We start from the raw sequence: 22,338 nt of genomic DNA on the forward strand, positions 1-22,338 counted from the left end.
AAATGACAAGAGATCATGATAACAAGGAGGTTTCTCACTTTCACAGTATCTTCAGAAAGATTAGGTTTATCACTTGTGATGAAAAAAATACAACATTTATGCCTTGCTGTTGGTCTTGGCAGATTCCCATGGCAAACCGTATATTAACCAAACTCCAACTTCAATTGGGTTCCATCTTCATGTAAGGTCCTTTTACCTACAAATTTATTTCTAAAACCAATTTCCTGTTATTTAACTTTACTGTCTTTTTAGCAAAAGAATGCAACAGAGAATGAAGTTAGCTATTTACCTCCATATGACAGCAATTTTAGTTAAAGAGGACATAATCAAAAATGTAAAAAAAAACATCCAGACTTGGCGGACATAAATGATAATTGCAAGTCCTAATCATGTGCACGATGACTAATCATGTGCAAGAAAGCACATATTTGCAAACTGCATAGGAAGATGATGAATAATGCTTTTTCAGAATACTTTCTGTAGTGCCATTCAACATTGATATACTGTGGAATTTGGTTCTGAAGATACTGCCATTCTAACCAAGACACTTTGCATATACTAATGGTAGGAATATCAAAAGAAAAGCCAGTTATAGCTGCTGGGAATGATTTTCTCTGACAAATTTCAACAATAGCTGTTTTTAATTTGTTCAAATTCCTGACACCATATAGACTATTTTGAATATCTATAGTATATATACTGTTTTGAGTATATTAATATGTCTACAGCTATGGGCCTATGTTGCAAAATAATGCTAAAAAATTACATTTGTGGATTATTTTAGAAATAAATACAAATAGGAAAAAATCTGCCTGAAAAGCTATTTTCACTTTATTCATAAAATTATGGTTAGATGACTAATTCCATGAGTAGGAATTTAATCTATCTGATAGTTTAAAATCCTAAAATGGGATTTCATACACCCCCACAATAAATTGAACTACGTAAAGCGTTTGTCTGAAAAAAAAGGATGTTTATTTTCAAAACACTCAACAGCTATTATAAAGAAATTATTTTTTTCCCTCTACATTAATCTATTTACATATACTATATATATATATACATATACATACACATGTACTATGTTATAATTTGGATTGTGCATTACTGTAAGGAAAACCATAGATCTATGTATTGTACAACTTGGTATAAGCAAAAACTTGGATATAGTGCAGTCTTTTTTTTTGTATGAAACTGTATAAAAATTAATCATATGTAAGACATTATTTCACTGTATTGCTAGTAATTTGCTGTAGACACTGTTATTTACGTTAGTAGAGCAGGTACCCCTTCTGCTATTGGTAGACATTGACTGGCCACTGCTGTTACTACTGTTAGGATCTAAAGTCCCTTTAGAACTGATGAGGCTGAAAAGTTGTCTCTGATACTGAGAAGAAGCATAGTAGTAAACAAGGGGATCGATGCAACAGTTAACACTACTGATACAAACACACAGGAGATAGGCAAAGTAGAGATACTCTAAACTGTTGTCATATGAATAATTGATATAATGAATTAATAAGAGGATATTTGTTGGTCCAAAACAAATAATGAAAACAGAAAAAACTGCCACACACAAAAGCAATGCACGTGTCTTCTTATTTTGTTTTGCAACAATATTAGAAGAACTCAAACACCGAATGATACACACGTAACAGATGGTAGTTATTATAAATGGCACTATAAAGAATACAGAAGAGAAGATGGAGAAAAAGTGAAAGTAGTACTTGTGAAGTTCGGATTCCCGTAGCACATCATGGCAGGTTGTTATATTTAAGTTGGTTATTTCCATGGTTTGCTCTCTGATGAGAAAAGGAATAACCCCAGTTATTGCTACAAGCCATATGATGAAACAAATCACTGTGGCACGTGTTAATGTACGCCAGCCAAGGGCCTGCATGGGGTACACCACTGCTAAGAAGCGATCAAAGCTTATGCTTGTCATAAACATTATTGAACAGTACATGTTGCAGTAGAAAGCAGCAGTGATGAAGCGGCACATTTGAGGTCCAAATAACCAGTTGTTTCCAGAAAAATGATAAGCAATCTTAAAGGGAAGCACACTTACAAACAGCACATCTGCAAGGGCCAAATTCAGCATGTATATTACAGCAGGCTTTTCGATTTTCATTTTTTTCAGGAACACAAATATGGCTGTAATGTTCAGAGGGAGGCTCAGCACAACCACTAAGGTGTAAACTGAAGGAACAAAACGGGTCAGCCACGGACTAGTGAGGTATCCTGCTGTTTCCACTGACACAGTTCGTTGTTCACGTGGAGGTGATCTGGTCTGGTTGGTGAAACCTGTCATTCGAAATTCTGACTCATTTTCAGCACTGCTTTCAATGTCTTCGATAGGTATAGGGTCACCACGGTCAGGTATCAGAAAAGCTCTGGCCCTTGGACTACTGCTGTTGGATCTAGATGCTGAAAGAAAAGACAGTATAAAGATTAAAAAACAGATATTTCATACTATGGGGGACTGAAAACATCTTTCGGAAAAGGAAGCTAAAATAATATCGACAACACAAAATAATACAGTTAATACTTTATTCAAAATGTGGATGGCTCACAGATTTTGGTCCATCCATTTTGTTTTAGCCCCTGTTACAGTTCAGGTAATACTTCCCCCTTTAACTCCACTCTCTTAAATTCTAAGCTCTTTATGATAGGGACCAAACTATCTGTGCTTAAGGAACCAATCTAGTCTATATTCTCTGTAGACTACTTTAACATAAATACAACTGTAAATTTGCCACCCATAAATTTTCTTTGTCAGATGCTTCATAAAGTTTATTAGAATTGAGGTGCTAGCGTAAATGTTGGTATTCATACACATAAGTACACATCACCAAAGTAACAAAAAGTTAAAGTGTGATTAAAATACCAAGTTTCTGAGATATTTCTGTGGTCTCCTGATGGCCAGATGAACATAAAGACCAATGGCAGAAGTCTTCACACAGTTTTCATGGCTGACATGAATCACCCTCCTGCTTGGATTGAACAGGTAGCCACAGATTCCACTGAAACACTTTCCCAGTTCTACTTATTGTATGCTGCAGTGTGCATCGAGGTCAGCATGCATCCAGCATGCCCTTCCTGCACTTCTGAGATGTGCCACAGACATTGCCTCTACAGTGATGTTTCCTGCAGCATGGTTCACTGACTACAACTGAGAAGATGTGTCAGGACAGAGCATCCCTGCCTTTTGAATGTAAACAGATTACGTTAAGGCAGTGAGAATTACAAATTGTTGCAGGTGTGGTAAGGGCATATGTATGTAAAAACAAACAAAGCAAACATATGAACACTTATTCTGGAAGAACACCTTTTTCAGCTTATTGTAGTTATGTGAAAGTTATTTCAAACATATTATGAGCAGGCAGAACTGATGGAGTTACTACTACGAAGTAACCATTCATCTACTCAGCTATGCACCTGATCACTTGTTAAATCCTGAACTACTAAAACAAAAATTAAGTTGTGTAAGCCTAAATCAGTGAACCAAAAGTACTTGGGCATGATTCATCTATCTATTCTTCAGAAGCAATTATTTGTTCTATAGCAATTCAATCCTTTTTTTTTTTTTTTTAAATGCAGATGAGAGCAAAAGCATCCTAAGGAGGCAGATGGCAAAGAAAGGAATGACTGCAGCTTTAAGCAGCCAACTACCAACCTTTGTGCGAAGGGCTGTGAGAGAGGAGCCTTGCCCAGCCTGAATGTTAGTAAAATCCAGGCTAGAATGTGGGAGAGGATGAAAGCAGAGACAGAGGGATTTGGGCATTTTTTATTTTTTTGAACTGTTGTGCTGCAGATATCATGCTGTATCATGGCAGCATTCTGAGGTAGGAGAGGACAAACAAAGGGACATGTTTGTGATGTGTTTTTATATACAGTTATTTGAGTGCATTCTCTACAGGACAGAAAAAGGCTGCTGGATAAGAATTCAAGTCTGGGAGCTTGTTTATGTAGACTGAAGTAGGAACTATTTGATAAGTATACCAAAACACAAGCGTGACAGACGGATGTGGGATTCAGCACGCAGTGTTTGTACAGAATGGCACTACACAAAGTTATACAAGGATCTGTTCTTCATTCCAAATGAGAACATTAACAAAAAGCGGAACTATGGAACCTCAATCTTTAACATTACTTTAAAATTTTAGTGCAAGTGATTAGATGGCTCAGTCAGCTCTTAATTTAGCAGTTCAGATACAGCATAAATCCACACCTTTAACTTTAGCATGTAGCTAACATTGAATAATTAGGTGATTTCCACTACTTAATGATTATCGCAATAAAAACCTGTCACAACTGACACCATCGGTATTCACCTCTTATGGGAGGATCATAATTATATTTGAATGAAAAAAAAAAAAAAAAGAAAGAGATTTCTTCTGCCACAGGCAAGTCTTCATGGTAAAGCTTATAGACATCACTAAGAGTGATGAAAGAACTTGAATTTTACTTCTGATATTTCCAGTACACACTTGTTTTATGAATTCAAGACTTCATATGCTATGAATATAAATTTCTTCAATTGTTTTTTATAAAATAAAAAATTGTTGAAAAAGGAATATAATGACAATCATAGTCCCCAGAGTTCTATGCTTCTTTCTTGGTTCCTCTGTCACTGAAGAACAATGAAGAGGTGACATGGTTTCATGTGAGCTAGGCACATTTTGAGGAAGCACAGGTGTAAATGAGCCTGGTGAGAAGCAGGGTAGAGCTGTGTTTAGAGATAGGAATTATATTACCAAGATCACCTCTGCATGACGTGGGAACTGAGGTGCTTCTAACAAGCACCTCTCATAACCCTGTATCCCTGAACTTTGAAGGTTTTCACCTGTGCTGCTTCACAGTAGTTAGCAGTGTTGCTGTGAAGCCTCAGAAGTGCTGCTGTGTCTCTCTTTTTGAGGACTAGCAAGCAAACGAGGTGGAACCACAGACCCGTAATGGCTGGGGGTTAAGTTACTTATCGTGAAAACTCTTGCCAGTAACCTGACCCATTTCTCATCAGTGACTCATTAGAACACTACCAAAATAAGTTAGAGAAGAAAAATGATGATTGACAGACGTTCTGTATATCAACCACAAGCCTTTGAATAAGTTATTCCTTGTAGTTACTTAAACATTGCTGATAATTTTAATTATATACTGAAATCTTGGAGCTAATTACTTTACAGGATGAGTTTTAGATGGAACTATTTACAGTCCACATTACTCCATTATCAAAATTTCCTAAAAGTAGAATCCTATTACAATAACTCAGGGCAAGCATAAATATTTTTAATTGAGTTAAAATTCTACAGAATAATACTTCAACTTAGCCAAACTACATGTTCTTCATACAAGCAATGACTTTCTAAATTCAGAGTTTACCTCAACCTTGAACAACATCTCCATGTCGTGTACTGTGCTCTGTCCACATCTTTATCTTGAACTTAGATGACATGAGAAACTACGTGAAAGTCAGCTGTACAGGAAAATAGGATGAGACCTTAATCTTGCTGTTTCTCTCTGCTGCTCTCTAATACAGATAACACGAATCTAAACTTTCTTAACGAAACTAAATTGTAATTAAATTAAGATATTTATAGCCAGATATCAGTTCTTTTCCTTTGCAAAGATGTTTATATGTTTGTGTGACCCAATGTCTGTACATTATTAGAAAAAACAACAGTGCACTCATGCTTTATAAAATGGAAAGCAAGACAGTAAGTGCCCTGGGGTTCTGGATTCCTTTTGTGTCAGTGTTTATTTGAGAAAGGCAGTGATCAGCGATTTATACATGTAAGAGTGAATGACTAAATTATGTCTTATTATTTTAAAAAAACCAAAACACTGTAATAGGAAATAGACTATCTATAAGCTCTGATAATACATCAAAGCTCTATAGCAGCTCTACAGAAAAGATTTTCTGTATGAATACCAGAATGTGCCAGGAGTTCTTTTTGAGCTGTTTTAAAGATGCAATGGAGTATGTCTCTAAAATATACTTGACTAAAGCCTAAGACATTTTTAATCATAGAAATAATCTGTCCAGAAAACAGAGGTAAAGCTTTGATAGTATAACAATCATAAATGCTCGGGAATCCTGCTTCTGCCAGGCTATCACCCATTCCTTTGGGAAGAGCCCAAAACTTGTGGAATATTATTTATATGATTAATGGTATTCTTACTGCTGATCTAACAGCAGAGTTAACAGCTGCATCAAAGTACTTGTAATATAGAAAGAGCTCTGGCTTAACTAAGAACAAACAGGATAAAGCATTGGAGTTTTATCCTCATGGCGTGCAGTCAGGACACTACACTATGTAGTGTACACTACGTTCTTCCCTTTGCTTCTAATAAGGACTTCAAAAGACAAAAATTAAGCAAAATCAGTACAATACTCAAATTTCCTGAAGTTTTCTTTTACTGCTTTTGCACTGATTATTCAACAAGGACATGCAGAAATGATACAGGAAGCTAGAAAGTGCACAAACTGTATAAAGTTTGTGACTGATTTTAACAATCCATTGTGTTCTATTTTCCATCAAGTACCAAATACTGTTGATCTCCTGGTTAGCATACACATATTCTGCTTGCCCTGAAAGATGGTGCTGTGTTTCACAAAGAGCTATTTTGTAATTTCATGTATGTTTTCATATGCAAGGCGCTACTGTGTGCACTGTTTTGTGAAAGGAAAAGTAGAGAGCAAAACATAACAGCTTCAGACAATCTTAAACAGCACTCCACATCTCTTGAGCACCGGAAAATTTTGAAGTATTTCTATAAACCCATAAACCTAGACAGTTACAAATCTGCAGTGTTCATCTTCACCTCACAAAATACTTTTTTTTTTTGTTTGTCTGTTTTTTAATGAGGTGCAAAACTAAACACATTAGACTCTGACTCAAGACAGTTAAAGATATTCTCTGTGTGCCACCGGACAACTATAAATACTGATTTCTGGGCATTATGGATTGTAGTGCTGCACCACTGGCTTACAACATGAAGTCTGTTCCTCTTATCTTCCCTTTGTATAATCTGCATGGATGCTCATCTACAATCTAAATTTATAGTGGCCCAAAAATTAGGTACTGAAAGACAGAATGATAAATGCAAGCCAGATGTTTATAAGTAAGGTAAGCTACAGTCTTGTAGGACAGGTGACAATTATTTCCTTTTGTAACAATAAACACCATGTTTTCTTTTTAAAGTGTTCTTTAACACATATCTCCATTCATGCAGAGTTCATTATTGTAGTACATGAGTAACGCAGTAACAATTTTCACACATTTTTATGAAGTCTCATTTTCTTGCCAACAGATGCCTGCTCCTTTTTGCTTTCCTTTCTCAACAGCTTTCACCATGCCTGCTGGCTTCAAGCAATGGTAGCATCTGTCTCTTTATCCAGCTGTCAGTGTCCCAACACAGGAAAGTCCAGGCAACTTCAGACCTCAGCCAGATACCTTGGCGTGCCCAGCCTTTGTGAGGCAGCACCCTGTGAGCTTAGGAGCAAGCACCCAGCACCAAGCCACTGCAAATATTTATTGTTTTTCACTTGCCCACAGGACCAGCAGAGGCCAATATGGTGATAACTGTGGGTATTGAGGGATCAAGTAGGAAGTGGGAGAGAAGCCACAGGTGCAAGACAATAGCTGGCCTAGGGATGCAGCAATGCACATGCAGTGGGAATTAAGAGCATTGTGGTTAAAATAGGGAAGGTTACGTTGGACAGCAGGGAAAGGACATTATTGCTGTGGGAGAGAGTGAAAGGGGATCAGAAGACATGCAGATAGATGGCTGGGCTTTATTAGTTCTACTGCGCATGAAATAACTTGTTTGAATTTTTCTTTTCTTAGTGTTAGTGATGTAATACAGTAAGTATTTTGTTCATTGTTTCCTAAGGATGCAGCAATTAAATAGTGTACATCAGGGTACTCTTCAATGAAGATTACAATTGTTAAAGACAGAAAAACCAGCTTGGATGTTTCCATAAACTGGAAGAAGAGCGTTGAAGAGTACGATCTTTTTCCAACAATAACTTCTATAGTTCATAATTTAGTTCATAATTACCTCCCACGCAAACATTCCCCCCTGTTGTTTTTTTTGTTTGTTTCTTTCTTTGTTTGTTTGTTTTTATAATAAGGACACTTCCTTTCAACTTTTGATATGAACACGGTTGTGGCCTCTTTTCTGCCCACTTGTCCTTGTGACAAAAAGTTGTTTAGCTGAAATTTTCCCCTCTCTGATATTTCCCTCCCAGCATAATTACATGCACTAGCTCTGTCCTCTCTCAGCCTTCATTTTGGTAGTCAAAGACACCACACTTAAAATTTCCCCTTAGCTGGCAGACACTCTGTTCCTCTTATCGGCCCTTTTCTGTACTTTGAGCTTGCACTGAGACTTCCCAGCAGGTATCTCAAGAGGTGAAATTCTAATTTTTTAGCCGGGTTTTACAGGATTGAAAGAAACACTAAACAGAATTTTACAGAAAATAAAAATGTTGCTATCTCTAAGTGCATGATCTAGCCCTTAGTATCATTGTACATTTACTAGAAACCGTGAGGCTAAACATACTTCTCTTACATTCCTCCCCTGAGCACCTGCACTGTCAGACAAGTTCAGAGCTAGACAGATCCAACGCCTCACCACGTACAGCACACATGTTGTCATTCGTTCTGTATCTAATTAAACAAAGAGGAAAGTCATCTAATTAGGGTGCGTATTATGAACTGTTTTGTGTTGGCAGATCTTCCAGTCTTTATTGCTGCCACATATTTGGCAGGCAGTCTATCTCCTGAAGTTGTTAACAAAAGGCAGTGCCATTCTTTTCATGAGACCCACCAGTACATCTCGCCAACCTCGTCTCTTCTTTCCATCATAATCTGCTATTGCTAGGTCTTCTCTTCAGCCATGGGACAATTATAAATCCTTCTTCATCTTTAATCACCTCACCTGTGGCACGGTGTCACTCCGAAATCTGTGTATTTTGGATCCATGGCACTGCCTTTTACCCAAGTAGATAAACAAAGCAGTTCTCTCGCCGAACAACAGGCTGACACCGCTCTACCCAGCCTGACATGTGCTAGCCTGCTCTCGCGGCTGTGAGAACAAACCGGGCGCAGCGCAGTGAATGGCCGAAGGAAGCCAACGCTAATTAAAACCAGAAAGCAGAACCCCGTTGCCCCGGCTACCCGCGGGCACACGCCGCTTATTTCCCTCTGCCAGCGGGAAATTCATTTATTTCCCTCTGCTCCGGCCGGATCGGAGCCCACTCCCGGTATCCCCCTGCCCCTTCCCGAGGCTCAGGACCCCCCCGGGCACCCCCCGTCTGGGCCACTCACCGGCCTGCGCCGCGGCGAGCGGCGGCGAGAGCGGGCAGCTGAGCACGGCCAGGGCGTAGAGCAGCGCGGGCAGCCCCATGGCCGCCGCCGGCTGCCTCCCTCCGTCCGTCCGTCCGTCCCTCCCTAGCTCCCGTCCGTGCGTCCCTGCCGCGCCGGGGGCGGCGAGGGAGGGCCGGGAGGGGCGGCTCCACCGAGCCGGGGCGGGGCGGGGACGGGCACGGGGACGGGGATGGGGACGGGGATGGGGTCGGGGACGGGGATGGGGATGGGGATGGGCGGTGGGTGCTTGCCTGCCCGCGCCTCCTCGGCGCTAGCTGGGCTCAGGGAAGGGGGAAGGCGCCAGGGGCTTGGGCGCGGTGCGGAGGCAGGAAGTGCCAGACAAAGGATAATCCCCCCCCAAAATGGGTCTGAGTTTAAGGAGAGGAGTTTGCCGAGTTTTGTGCACGTGATTCCAATCGCTAAGACCCCGCAGTAGCATAGGAGGTTGAAGTAGCTGCAGTGTTAGTGATAGGGAGGAGATGCTTCTTCGAGCAGAAATCAGTCTTCAATACAATAACCAACAGCTCCCCTTCCACTGCCTGGGCTTGCTAAACTCACTGCCCTAAAAGCACTGGCCAACCTGAAAGGAGATGTGCTACTCACCTGTGAGGTTCTTGTGTCTGTTTTCCGTTGTTTTTATTTTTGTTGTTTTTATTTATTTATTTATTTATTTATTTTGTTCTTATTCCAAGGATGCACACGAAGTGCTGCCACTCCTGAGTTCAATGGCATACGTCTTGGATAAGAAAGCTTTGCTCTGTCCTTCCTAAGTTGCATGAATGAGAAACTGCTTGAGGTGAAACCTAATCAAAACTACAGAGGAAAATAACTTTGCAGCTATTATTTAGGCTCTTCTGTTGTTGTTGTTCTTGGTGGTGATGGTGGTGAAAATACTTATTCTGCTGGAAGTTTAGTGCATTGTAAGCCTTAGGTGCATAATGCAATCAAAAGCTTTACAAATAGATGCTCCGTCATTTGCTAGAGTGTGCTGCCCCATCCTGAAGTGTATATATTTCAGTTTATCGCAATACAGACAGGATGGGAGGCAAGCTATGTTTAGTAGTTGGTTAGATACATGAAGCTGAGCTGTTGCAGAAATGCTGGCCTATACTCTTTAACTGAGAATAATACCTGTAGAAAATAAAGTATTCCTGAGAGCAAGTACTGGTTCGCAGCAAATTCCAGTCCTAATCCTTGCTTGCTCTACTATGTTTGTCTCACAATTCTAGCCATTGCTCCATGTTGTGGCAACATTAAGGTTGACACTGGATTGCACAGACCAAGAAGAAGTAATGAGTATTAGTTTTACTGTGGGCTGGCCTTTCCTCAGGTGGGTAAGAAGACCTTGCAATTTAGTGAGAAACATGCAAAACAAACTCTGTCATCCCTGAACAAACCAGGGAACCACAGAGAATACCTTATACTGAATAGTTTCTTTTTATCAATTTAGAAAATATTTTAATTACAGATTATTTATTTTAATCTATTTGGGAAGAGAGAGAAGCACTATTCTTGGACATTTCCATGGTCTTGCAGCTTTATAAGCATACCCAAATGCGGTGTAACAGCAGTGTTTTTTCTGCCCAACCCTATTTGTTTAGCATATGCATAAGCAGAAGCTCCTTGTGAGCTGAATTTATCTTCTATGCTGCGGTTTCCTTAAGGAAGCTATAGCTGAGAGATAGGCCTTCAAGAGAGAAGAGAAAATAAGTTATAGAATATTTGTGGGAATATTTGTGTGGAGAAAACTCATTTTGCCATTGAAGTGAAAACTTTTTTTTTTTTTTTTCTTTTTAAAGCTGCTATACTGCATATGCAATTTTAAAGCATCAATCTGTTCTTCCACAGGTTGAGAAAAACTAACAGGATTTGCTGTACTGAATGAAATTTAAACACACTGTGAAAACAGAAAGGGAGTTCTCTGAATGTGCTTTCCATTAGAGGCACTCCATTTTTACAGTGTGTATTTATACAGACTCAAATGCATTTTAATCTATGTAAATAGGCACAGCAAAGTGACATCTGTGACCTAAATGTAGAGTGCCTTGAAAAAAAAAATTGAAGCAAATGAGGAACTAACTCTTAACACACCATATATAGTAAAAACATGCGATGAACCCATTTCCAGTCTCAGATATGACAGCATTTTAAGAGCTCTGTCTTAGTGAGAAATGCAACAGGAAACGTCTTGCCAAGAGTTCAAACTGGAGATTTGAGAGCTGACATTAAGGTTGGTCAGGGGGCTAGATCCACAAGTTGTGAAAACTTACGTCCTTTGAACAATATAGTTTGATAAAGAAGCATTACACCTGATTTCCCCAACATTCATTATATACCAGATTACTCTGACATGCACTTGAATGTGAAAATGAACAAGCATTTCAATTCTGGAAGAATGTTTTTAACATGTTTCTTCCACCTTTGGGAATCAATATTATGTGATGCCTTTCTCACAAAAAACACCCTCCTAAGTGTTTTTGAGATGTTCTTAAAGATAAAAGAAAATGAAAAATCTGATGTCTGGTTCAAGAATCTGGTCATGTACAGGAGGACAGGAGGAAAAATTGATAGGGTGGAGCTGACAAAATCTGTTTTTTTTTTTTTTTTTTTTTTTTTTCTTTCTTTTTTTCTTTTTTCAAACATTTCAATCACCTATGTGGTCCAATGCTACACAACTGGAGGCATGTCCAAGAAATGTCTATGAATACTTACATTTAGTATCCTGAAGGTATATGAGTTGGATCAGCTTCTGAGTGTTATGAAGAGATAGGCATCTGGAAACAAGATCAGGTTCTGGAACACTGTGCAATAGAGTTAACCTTTAGTCATAAGCTAGGAACAAGTATTGTTGAAGGAACTATCTGCAAAGAAATATTATTTATTTATTTATTTTTTAACCTCCAATTTGAGTCTTAAAATGTCCTCATTTTGGCTAGGATAGGGTTAAATTTCTTCTTAGTAGCTGGCACAATGTGCTTTGGATTTTTGATGAAAATAGTGGTGATAACAGACTGATGCCTTAGTTGCTGCAGAGCACTCACACAAAGCCCAGGACTTCTCTCAGCTTCTCACACTGCCCTACCAGCGAGGAGGCTGGGGGTACACAAGGAGCTGGGAGGGGACACAGCTAGGACAGCTGGCCCTAGGGGGCCAGAGGGGTGTCCCTTACCACATGGTGTCATGCTGGGCAATAGGAACGGGGGAGTTGGTCAGGGCAGGGCTGTGGGGCACCAAATTGGGTATCGGCTAGACATTAACCAGCTGGTGGTGAGCAATTGTGTCTTGCATGACTTTTTTTCTTTTGTTATTATTATTATCATTTATCAAACTTATCTCAATCAATGACTTTTTACATTTTTAGCTTTTTCAGTTCTCTCCTCCATACCACTAGGGTGGAGAGGTAAAAGCTGTGTGTAACTTAGCTGTCTGCAAGGTTATACCACAACATAAATAAGTTTTTCTAAATATTTTACCAGACCCCAGAGAAAATACACATTTTTTGTAAATTAGATTCCAGAAGCCTTTACCAGTAGGCCAGTTTTTGAGGCATAAGCCACTGCCTGCCAAATCTGTGAAATATGTGAAGGGAAACTCACATCATACCTACAATGATAACCTTCCTTTCAGTTATAAGGAACAGTCACAGAGCTATGTCCTTTGTATCCTTATAAATTGGCTTACTGTAGATATAGGAAGTGAATAATAAAAAAAAAAAAACAACTATTTTTAGATTTTCTGTTTGCATACAGGAGCCAAATTTAGGTGTTTTTTTTTTTTTTTGTTTGTTTGTTTGTTTGTTTTTTAATCCTGTAATTATGCTACAGGATATGCTATACTTTGTCTGGATAAGCTAATTGTAATGGAGGTGAAGAGTTCACAGTTTCTAAAACTTGTAACAGTTTTACATTCAACTTCTTGCATCTTTTTCAGCATTTATTTTTTATTTATTTATTTATTTATTTTTCCCCTCAGGAGCATATCACAGTACAAAACTTCATTCCTATAAAACTCCACAGGTCTACCAAGAAAGCCTGGAACCATCTGGTTGCATCTTTATGTCGATGGGAAAGAAGCCATCGTTCTGTTCAGGAGCTACCACACTGCTCTGGTGCATGCCTGGGTTTGTAGTTACTGCTCTAAAAGGGTGAGGTTAGAACCATATTTCAGAGGCAAAACCAGTCCTCCAGGTCTGGGAAGAGGGTTGTGTTGTCTAAGTAGTTATGAACTGTTTGATGTCAGATGTGACTGTTGCTCTTTGGATTTGCTATTAGAGGGAAGTTTGTTTAGTTGTTCTTGCTTGCTTTTAAAAAAGCACTAACAAAGGTCTGCAGATAGGCACCAAGTAAAACAGAACAGAGCAATCACTTGTGATAGTATTTCTCTCTGCTTGGTCAAATAAGATAGATATTATTCATTCCACAATCTTGTGGATTGTTTTGGAGCTTCAGAAACCCATCAGAATGAGTAAGTGCCAAATTAAATCAAGTTAATTGCAAAGCGCTCTTAGTCAACTCTAAAAATGGTATGTCAGAAAAATGCAAACTCTAAGTTTAACAGACAATGACTATTGACTATTATAATTTCACTTGCACTGTCTAGGAAAACAAACTTAATTGATGGACAGGTCTTACAAGGAAAGACTCAGTTCTCTATACTGAGAACAGCTGAGTAAAACACTATTCAGCTATGCTGTTTTTTTCCTAATTTTTTGTCACCAGCAAGGCAAGTCTGTCCACAAGACTATTTCATGAATGAAACTGGTTTCATCAACGCATATCTAACCATGCATAATTGGAGTCCCTAAATTGCAGCTCACAGTAACCTCCAAAAGAACAATTTTCTACTTTCTAGTAGATATCACCTGTATATGACAGTAACTGGTGGGTACAGAATTACTTAGCCCAATTACATAGTACCAGTATTACCTGTCAATCTTATATTTAGGTAGAACCATTATGGTCAGCCTTGTTTGGCAGGGTTCATTATTTGTTCAGTGACAAGGTCCTAAACTGAACCAGCTAATTAAGAAGAAAGCTTCTGAAGGAGTTCAAAGAAATTTAAGTGGAAGTTTTTCTTTGATGTGTACCAGGAGAGCAGGAATATCAAGAAACAGTTGGAAAAGATGAGATCTGGTATACAGACTGTACCTTTCATACATGTCATTACCAACAAGCTTTCATAAGGTGCAGCTAGGAAGGTTCTGCTCACATTAGAACTGAGCAGGAACTAGGTGTGTCAAGTATGTCACACAAAGCAACACATCTAGGAGTGACTTACTCTCACAGAGGCAGTGGGTCTCTAGTAAATACACCAGCATATTTCCAGGCTTTTGACATGTCACTTCAAAGGTCTGTTTTTATTGGTCAACATCCTACTTGTGCAAAATTTGTCAAAACTGTGTAGGGATTAGCCTCCCTGGTCACCAATGACAAGGCACAAGGGAACAGCACAAAGCTGTGTCAGGGGATTGTCCAGTTCTGGACAATTGCCAGACTGGGCATGAGGAAAAGTTGCTTTACTGTGAGGGTGGCCAAACCCTGGAACAGCCTTCCTAGAGGGGTGGCTGATGCCCTGTGCCTGTCAGTGCTCAAGGGGCATTTGGACAATACCTTCAGTCATGTGCTTTAACTTTTGTTTAGCCCTGAAGAGGTCAGGTAGTTGGACTACATAATCTCAGAATAGAATAGTTCAGTTAGAAGGGGCCTTCAAAGTGCTACTTCCATCTTCCCTAACAGCTATTTTAAGTGAATCTGGGTATTAATAAGTATGTAACATTTAAATGGCTGATAAATGGGTAATACAGCATAACTAGCTGGAGGAGAAATGGAAGTACCTAGGACCTGTTTATTTTTTAGTGATAGTAGCTGTTTTAAAGTAGTAAAGTGTTCACATTTAATGTCACACATAAATGAATATCTCTAACAAGAAATCTTTTCTCCAACTTGTGTAATACAACAGATCAGTGTACAAACTAATGTAGTCTACGTATCTGCCACTCACTTTAGATTTCAGCTTCAGAATTAAATATTTATGTAATATTGCATAATATTGCTTTTACAATGCATTCCAGAACATCTCGCTCTACATTCATCTTCTAAGATGATCTGTCACAAGGAAAGTGAGAGTAGTAAATAGCTTTCCTTGCTTTATATATTACAGTATCCACTATACATGTTCTTGCTCTTTAGATGTAATTGGTAATTAATCAGCAAAATTATGCCACTGAAAGTAGTGATGAAGATCAAGAAGACTTCACTGCTGAGAAACCTTCCCAAAGTGTAATGTGAGGATAGTTAAGCTTAGATTCAATTTTATAAAAGCTCTTGAAAGTTCTCATTACCATCTAGACTGCTACTTGAATAATCCTTTTAAATGAAATCTAGGAAACAAGCCAGTTTAATTAAGTAACATTTATTTTACATAGAACAATCTCCAAAGAATATTTAAAAAAATCTAAATACTGATTTTATTGCATTTATTTTCTTACAAAAAGACAGACAGGCACGATTTATGTATTCAAATACTTCAAACTGAACAGCTGTTCACTGTCCAGATTACCCCCATGCCACTCAAAAGGTTGTGAAAGTAGAAAATGTCATTTTACACAAGGCAGTAGTGCATTTTATTTAGTAGGAATGAATCACAAAATATATTTTTGTACAGTAAAATGTTACTGTCACTTTATAATTACCTATAAAAATTTTTGAATTGCACAACAAGTTTGCTTTGCAATTGACAACTGCCAGAAAATAGGCTTAGTATGTAACTAAATATTTGCACGAGCTATCCCCTAGAGACAAATTAGGATTTCTTTTGGTAAATACTTAAAGTCTAATATGAACTATATTATATATCTGAGGTCATTTAAAATGTTTTTAATAGGAAGAGGCTTATATATTCAACTAAATTCACTTTCTGTCTACCTTAATATCCATACAACCACAATAGCTGAGTGTCCTAAACAATATTTTGATTTAAAAGTACCAACACCAATGAGATCTGGAAGTGTTTAAATTAATCTATTTTCTATTTTTCTGCTCCATTATCAATGATGAAAAGGCACTGTATACATTCCTCTCAATATTTGGTCTTTTAGTTTCCTGTAAAGTTAAAAAGCATCCAATGACAAACATCAAACAAATGTTGAAAAGCAAAAAAAAAAAAATAAAATACTGAAGAGACTTCCCATTGGTGGATGTAGTCCACGATGTCTGAAGACACTCATTTGCCATAGAACTTCTTATTCAACAAGAATATGAGCAAGTTAACATTCACTTTAGCTTTGTCAAACATTTTCATTACAGCCACACCTTCATACTGCATCTGAAGCAAATCCTGTAACAATAAATAAAATCATTATTCTTTGCTTGAATCTATACCTCATCGCAAATAGATTGGGTCATTTTCATCACATGCTAATTACCTAAAACTCCAGGTCCTTCACAATTTAAACAATTAAAAGGAACTATTGGTAAGTATGAAAAACAGTACATGTTTTCTAGATCCCCCATTATAAGCTGTCAGTAACAGCAAGCTGGAAGAAAGATAGACTCCTGTGTATTATACTCTTGCATAGGTATTTGCTCCTTGCCACTGCTCTAATATGCCACTTGGTTTGATGCAGTTTGATGGTCTCTCTAATGTATGTCTTAACCCTACTCCAAGCCCAGCATCCTTCACAGATTACAAAATCATTCCCCCTATGACCTGCTGCCTTGCAGTGACTGAATAGTTCATGGATTTAGAAAAAGACTGAAAAATTCCTATTTAGAACAAATGTGAATGTGGTTATAGAACACAGTGATAAAATTCAAACTTTACCTGGAAATGGAGCTGCACTTTTTCCATCTCAACCCCCAAAAATTTTGCTTTGATTTCAAAGTCACCCACTTCTTCTCCAGGTGTTATATCAAACATCACGTTCTTAAACCTTAAAACAAAGAACAATAATTGAGTATGTACGATATGCAGTTTTATATACTCCAAAGACTCCATTGGTTTTATATACTCCAAATATTGGAGTTTTATATACTCCATATATTGGTTTTATATACTCCAAAAGTTTGATAGAAACCCTGAAGAGCTGAAGAGCTCTCTCTCACACACACAAAAACCTTTTTGTGCAAAAAAAAAAAAAAAAAAAAAAAAAAAGCACAAAAAAACTTTTACAACAAGCAGTGTTTTCCGTGACATATTCATTTTGTAAGCATAGCTTTATCTCCTCCCAGCAGCAGAAACCTTTAGGGACCATAGAGTAATTTTTCCACGAGAGCTGTTGGACCTCAGCTGGGCAACAGGAAGACTGGTAGAAACGTCAGCTTAAACTTTGCACCTAGCACCAGCTCTCATGCATCATCTTGCTGCTAGCTAAGCTGTACAAGTAATGTGTGAGAAAACACACTGCATATGAACAGACACCAAACGCTAAACCAAAAAAAAAAAAAAAAAAAAGCCAACCAAAAAATTTAAGTGACCCTTAGAAACAAATCCCACTGCTTTGAACAGGAAGGATGCTTTTTGCCCAGACCAGTGGTTTTGGTATAGTGCAACAACATAACATACCGGGTAATCTAGGAATTGTTCTCATTGTTTTAGCAAATCCACTGTGTAGAATCACATAGTCTGATGGAGAACATCTGAGTTTTAGTAGAATTTATTTGGCTATACCAGAGTTTGGCTATATCAGCTGGTGGGTAAGCCTGTCCTTTCTCTCCTTTCCTTTTGTACCCACAAACTAAAATCTGATCACTTTTTTCTGACCTGATTTATATAATGCATAGTTAAGGTAGGATGCATAAACAGTGAAGTACATGGAGCACAGGGGTCACTGAAAAATATTCATGAAACTGTATGCCATGTTGCATTTCCCATCCTGTTGTAATATGCTGATCCTGCAGAACTGCAAGCAGAAGCTACTACTACCTTCACATGGCAGGTTCAACTTATATACAGAATCACAGAATCATCTAAGTTGGAAGAGACCTCCAAGATCACCAAGTCCAACCTCTGACCTAACACTAACCAGTCCTCCACTAACCCATATCACTAAGCTCTACATCTAAACGTCTTTTAAACACCTCCAGGGATGGTGACTCCACCACTTTCCTGGGCAGCCCATTCCAATGCCTAACAACTTAGAACAGGTCTGTCGAGTGGTCTTCAGAAGGTAAGAGAAGACTAAAAAAGGGTGTCTTACTTTAACATGAAATCTGCTTTGGCCTTGTTAGACTAGGGAGTGGACATTTTAACTTGATCTATCAGTTATTATCTGAAGATCACTAGCATAATGTTGCATGAACCACACCATCACTATTGCAATATCTTCTTGGAGGCTTGTCTCGTATACTTGTAGTATGGCATATAGCTCTTAACAGTCCTTTATACTGAGAAAAAAATTGCTTGTGAGAATTACAGAGAACAAAGAGGAACAAGTGTCCACAGGGCACGCAGATTTGTTCTGCCACCTTTGAGTATCATCTTGCAGGTGTACACAAATCTCTGGTGTCAGTTTTGCCACTGTTGACAAACCTACTTGGAAAAAGTTGCAACCCAGAAACCTTTTCCAATGTAGAAGCAAGATGGAAAGATGCATAGGGTGGAAGAGCAGCTTTATAATGGATAGATACAACAGGGAGGTTAAACTACCACATACATTCCCAGTTTGCCATAGTTGGGAAGCACAGCATATGAGGTATTTACTCAGTAATATGAAAGCATTTGGTCAGCAAATGAAAAAGTATGTTACAATTGCTTAACAAGTCAGTCCTTAGTGAACATGCTGCCTAACTCATACTAATCCCATCTAAACTAATGCCAAAATAGACATATTCCAGTATCTTACTGGAGTAGTCATATAGCAAGGTACAAGGATAAAAATTAATCACAACTATTAGACTTTATCTTTTTCCTGAATGATAAAAAAATCTGAAGGTATTTTAGGTGCAGTGCAGGAAATTGCAAATAATTTTCACAAAAGACAGACTCCTGAGGGAGTTGGTGATTAGAAAATGCTCTCAATTGTTTTGTGCCACACTTACTGGTTAGTTTGAAGATCTTCAATTTCTAGGATGACACCCTTTTCATGCAGTCTTGCAGCAGTATACTTTAATGATGCCTGCTTCAGTTTTTTGCTTCCCTTTACCTCCTCTTTTCCATCCACTTTAATTGACCTCCTTGAATTTCTGGGAGAGAACAAAAAATGGCTTGTAATTAAGCTACCAGCACACAAATGTCTTTTATATTTCAGCTAGTCTTCTAGCTTTATTTTTTCTTCACTCTTTGCCCTCCTAAGTAGCTATTAAGGAACAATCCAAGAATTAGAAGGATTTTTGGCACCTGAAGTAGTCTAAAATATTTTTGTAATTATTTTGAATGAACATTTACTAGCACTTATCTAAATTCTATTGTGAAATGCAAACCCAGTCTAAAAGAGTTCACAATCATCACTTAAAAGCAGCAGTTTGGAAGCATACAGTGACATAGGTATTAAATAAGGTTGATCGTTAGTGTTCCTTTTTGGACCACTGAGAAAGCTCCTGTTCATGCCATTAAAATGCTTTTATTTTGACACCTTAATGGCCCTACTAGGAGTTGGATCACAAATGAGTGGCTGCATCATTCATGAAAAATAAGATGTTTTTTTATTTATTTCCCCGTTCTATTCTAAAGACAAATCTATTCAATGAAGGAAGAAAATCAATAGTCACTTCCCAAAGCTTCATGACTTCAAAGGATGCTAGTAGACTTGCAAAGTAACACTAATTAAATATATTGAAACCATATTATAGGGAAACAGTCCTCCTTAAGGAAAAATTAAATAAATGTATGCCTCATTGTTTAAGGATTTTTGGTTAGCTCAGTGGCAACTCATATGTACTTTTAAATCTGTGGGTTGCCTACCCATTGGAATCAAAGATTCCTACTACAAGACCTGCTATCCCTCCTAATAAAACACATTAAAATATTAAAAGACAAGAAGAATCAACTCACTTTCTTGTTAAGTTGTCTAAACAAGTTTTTATATAGGTGTTGTAATAATTAATTTGTTCTTCATAAAATGCTGTCTTGGAGTTAAGTGCATTCAAAGTCTGCTGGAGTTTCACCAGTTCAGCTTTTCGGTGATGTCTGTATCTTCTTTGATTCCGGATATCCTAAAACAGAAGATTTAAGCTTATTATGCAATAAGCTTATTAATTAGATATATTGACTTTGGGGAAGTTAAACAGTTAGGCATTGGTTGGAAAGGAGATTGGACAGGTGGTTTGAAACTCTTTCTCCTAATGCATGATTGTCTCCATCTGGTGACAGCCCCTCCAAGCAGACTGCTGTCACTGGGCACCTCAAAACCCTAGGAAAGCCCAGCAGGTTGACAACTGAAAAGCTAACCTTGTGGATGTCTGCACCAAGGCCCACTCAGTCCAACACTGGCTTTATGTCTTCTGTGGGCAAACTTATATCCCCTCATTCAAGGTGACTACAAATAGTTGGAGCTAAATTAATTACAAGTTGTGGTAGCCTGAAATTTATTGTGGTCTTCAGGACACTACAATAAATCAATGAAGTGTTCAAATAAGAAACAAATCTTAGTTTACTGATTAACTGAGAGGCAGCATGCTAATGCACAACTACCTGAACTGAATAATGTGGAGCAGTAGCCTTTGCTATCCAGACTTAATATCAGTTAACATGTCTAGCTAGAATGGATTTGAGCTAGATACCTAAAAAAAATCATCAGTTTAGAAGAAGCATGTTCTATTTACCTTAGCAATCTCATTTATAATTTCTTGGTACTTAGTTGCTGAAGACACTAATCCTGCTTGTTCCAATGTCCGGAGATTTCTCTGAATTTTCCTTTTCTTTTGTTCTATTGGTAGCTGCCCTTCTTCAAAAATAGACTGACTGTGCTTCATTTTCTCTGGAGTTTTGGAATCTAAAATGGCACGTTTTTCTACAAGTTTCAAGTGCTCAGATTCCTGGGTAAAAAGAAATCCAAAACATTTAGGGATACAATTAAGGATAACAGTTAAGAATTCAGATGCATTGAATTCTCACAGGAGATAAAGAAATGTAATTGTCTTTGTTTCTATTTTCTTATCAAATTGTCTAAAGTTGCTCAGTTTACTATTCCCTTTTGATATACCTTCAGTAACTCTTCACAACAGTCACGTTTCAATTAATATAAACATGTCTGAAATTAGCCAGAAGACTCACTGGCTTCATTTAGTTGTATGAAGACTGTCCAGGTCTCACAGGTGCCCCCTGCTTACACACACATTTACACACTCTTTAAACTAAGCTAAAAAGTGCATGTTATTGAGATGTGGCTTTGTGCGTCAGTATCTCCAGGGCAAATCCTCAGCTGAGAGCTCTTCCCACTCATTTCCTACATCAAAGATAGCTGCAGTTCCCAAGCCAATGTTTGCTTATACTGCTTAAGCAAATATACTAGGCAGCAAATAACTCAATATACCAAAGTTTACAAGAAAAAGAAAAATCCATCAGAGAATTCACCTCAGGCTATTTGCTTGCATTAGTACATAGGAAAGAAAAGGCCATGTTTACAAGTTTAAAGAATTATGAAATATATTATTCCAGCTGTTGTAGTTGACAGCAAGAATTAATATTCCCCCCTCCTCCAAGTTGTTACCAGTCCTACATGTAGTTTACAAATAGCAACAATGCTATTATTATAGTAAGAGAAAAAGCTGTCAGAAATCTGCTTTTAAATAGCTTTAATAAAATAGTTATTTTCTTCCCTATTCAGGCATAATATAGCACTTACCTGTTGCACAGTGGCTGTTGTTTCTAATATTTCTAAGAGCGTATCCCCTGGCTGAGCTCGTATCACATCCACAATAAGTCTTTTGGTCCTTTTAAAAAGAATATATGGGTATTACAAAACAGTTACCACTGGTTCATCTGTGCATTTTATTTCTTTGACTGTAAAACTAGCAAGCATGCCCTT

The 22,338-nt window shown here is 38.0% G+C and overlaps 2 protein-coding genes across 5 annotated transcripts in view; both read right to left on the bottom strand.

Annotated features, from left to right (window-relative positions):
* Positions 1–1,028: 1,028 nt before the first annotated feature.
* On the bottom strand, positions 1,029–9,452 carry F2R (coagulation factor II thrombin receptor). Its single transcript, XM_032205924.1, has 2 exons — positions 9,336–9,452; positions 1,029–2,427 (listed from the first exon to the last, which is right to left on the bottom strand). The coding sequence occupies exons 1-2, from the start codon at positions 9,412–9,414 to the stop codon at positions 1,229–1,231; spliced, it is 1,278 nt and encodes a 425-aa protein (XP_032061815.1). The 5' UTR covers positions 9,415–9,452; the 3' UTR covers positions 1,029–1,228.
* Positions 9,453–15,814: 6,362 nt separating this feature from the next.
* Positions 15,815–22,338, bottom strand: part of IQGAP2 (IQ motif containing GTPase activating protein 2) — a 125,488-nt gene continuing 118,964 nt past the window's right edge. For all 4 annotated transcript variants that reach the window (XM_032205396.1, XM_032205393.1, XM_032205392.1 and 1 more), the window contains 6 exons: positions 22,156–22,243; positions 21,134–21,346; positions 20,364–20,524; positions 19,412–19,555; positions 17,196–17,304; positions 15,815–16,709 (listed from right to left, as the gene is read on the bottom strand). In XM_032205396.1, the coding sequence (XP_032061287.1) occupies positions 16,596–16,709; positions 17,196–17,304; positions 19,412–19,555; positions 20,364–20,524; positions 21,134–21,346; positions 22,156–22,243 (829 nt within the window). In that variant the 3' untranslated portion in view covers positions 15,815–16,595. The remainder of the gene's footprint in view (positions 16,710–17,195; positions 17,305–19,411; positions 19,556–20,363; positions 20,525–21,133; positions 21,347–22,155; positions 22,244–22,338) is intronic.

This window comes from Aythya fuligula, chromosome Z, assembly GCF_009819795.1.
Source record: "Aythya fuligula isolate bAytFul2 chromosome Z, bAytFul2.pri, whole genome shotgun sequence".
NCBI lineage: Eukaryota > Metazoa > Chordata > Aves > Anseriformes > Anatidae > Aythya > Aythya fuligula.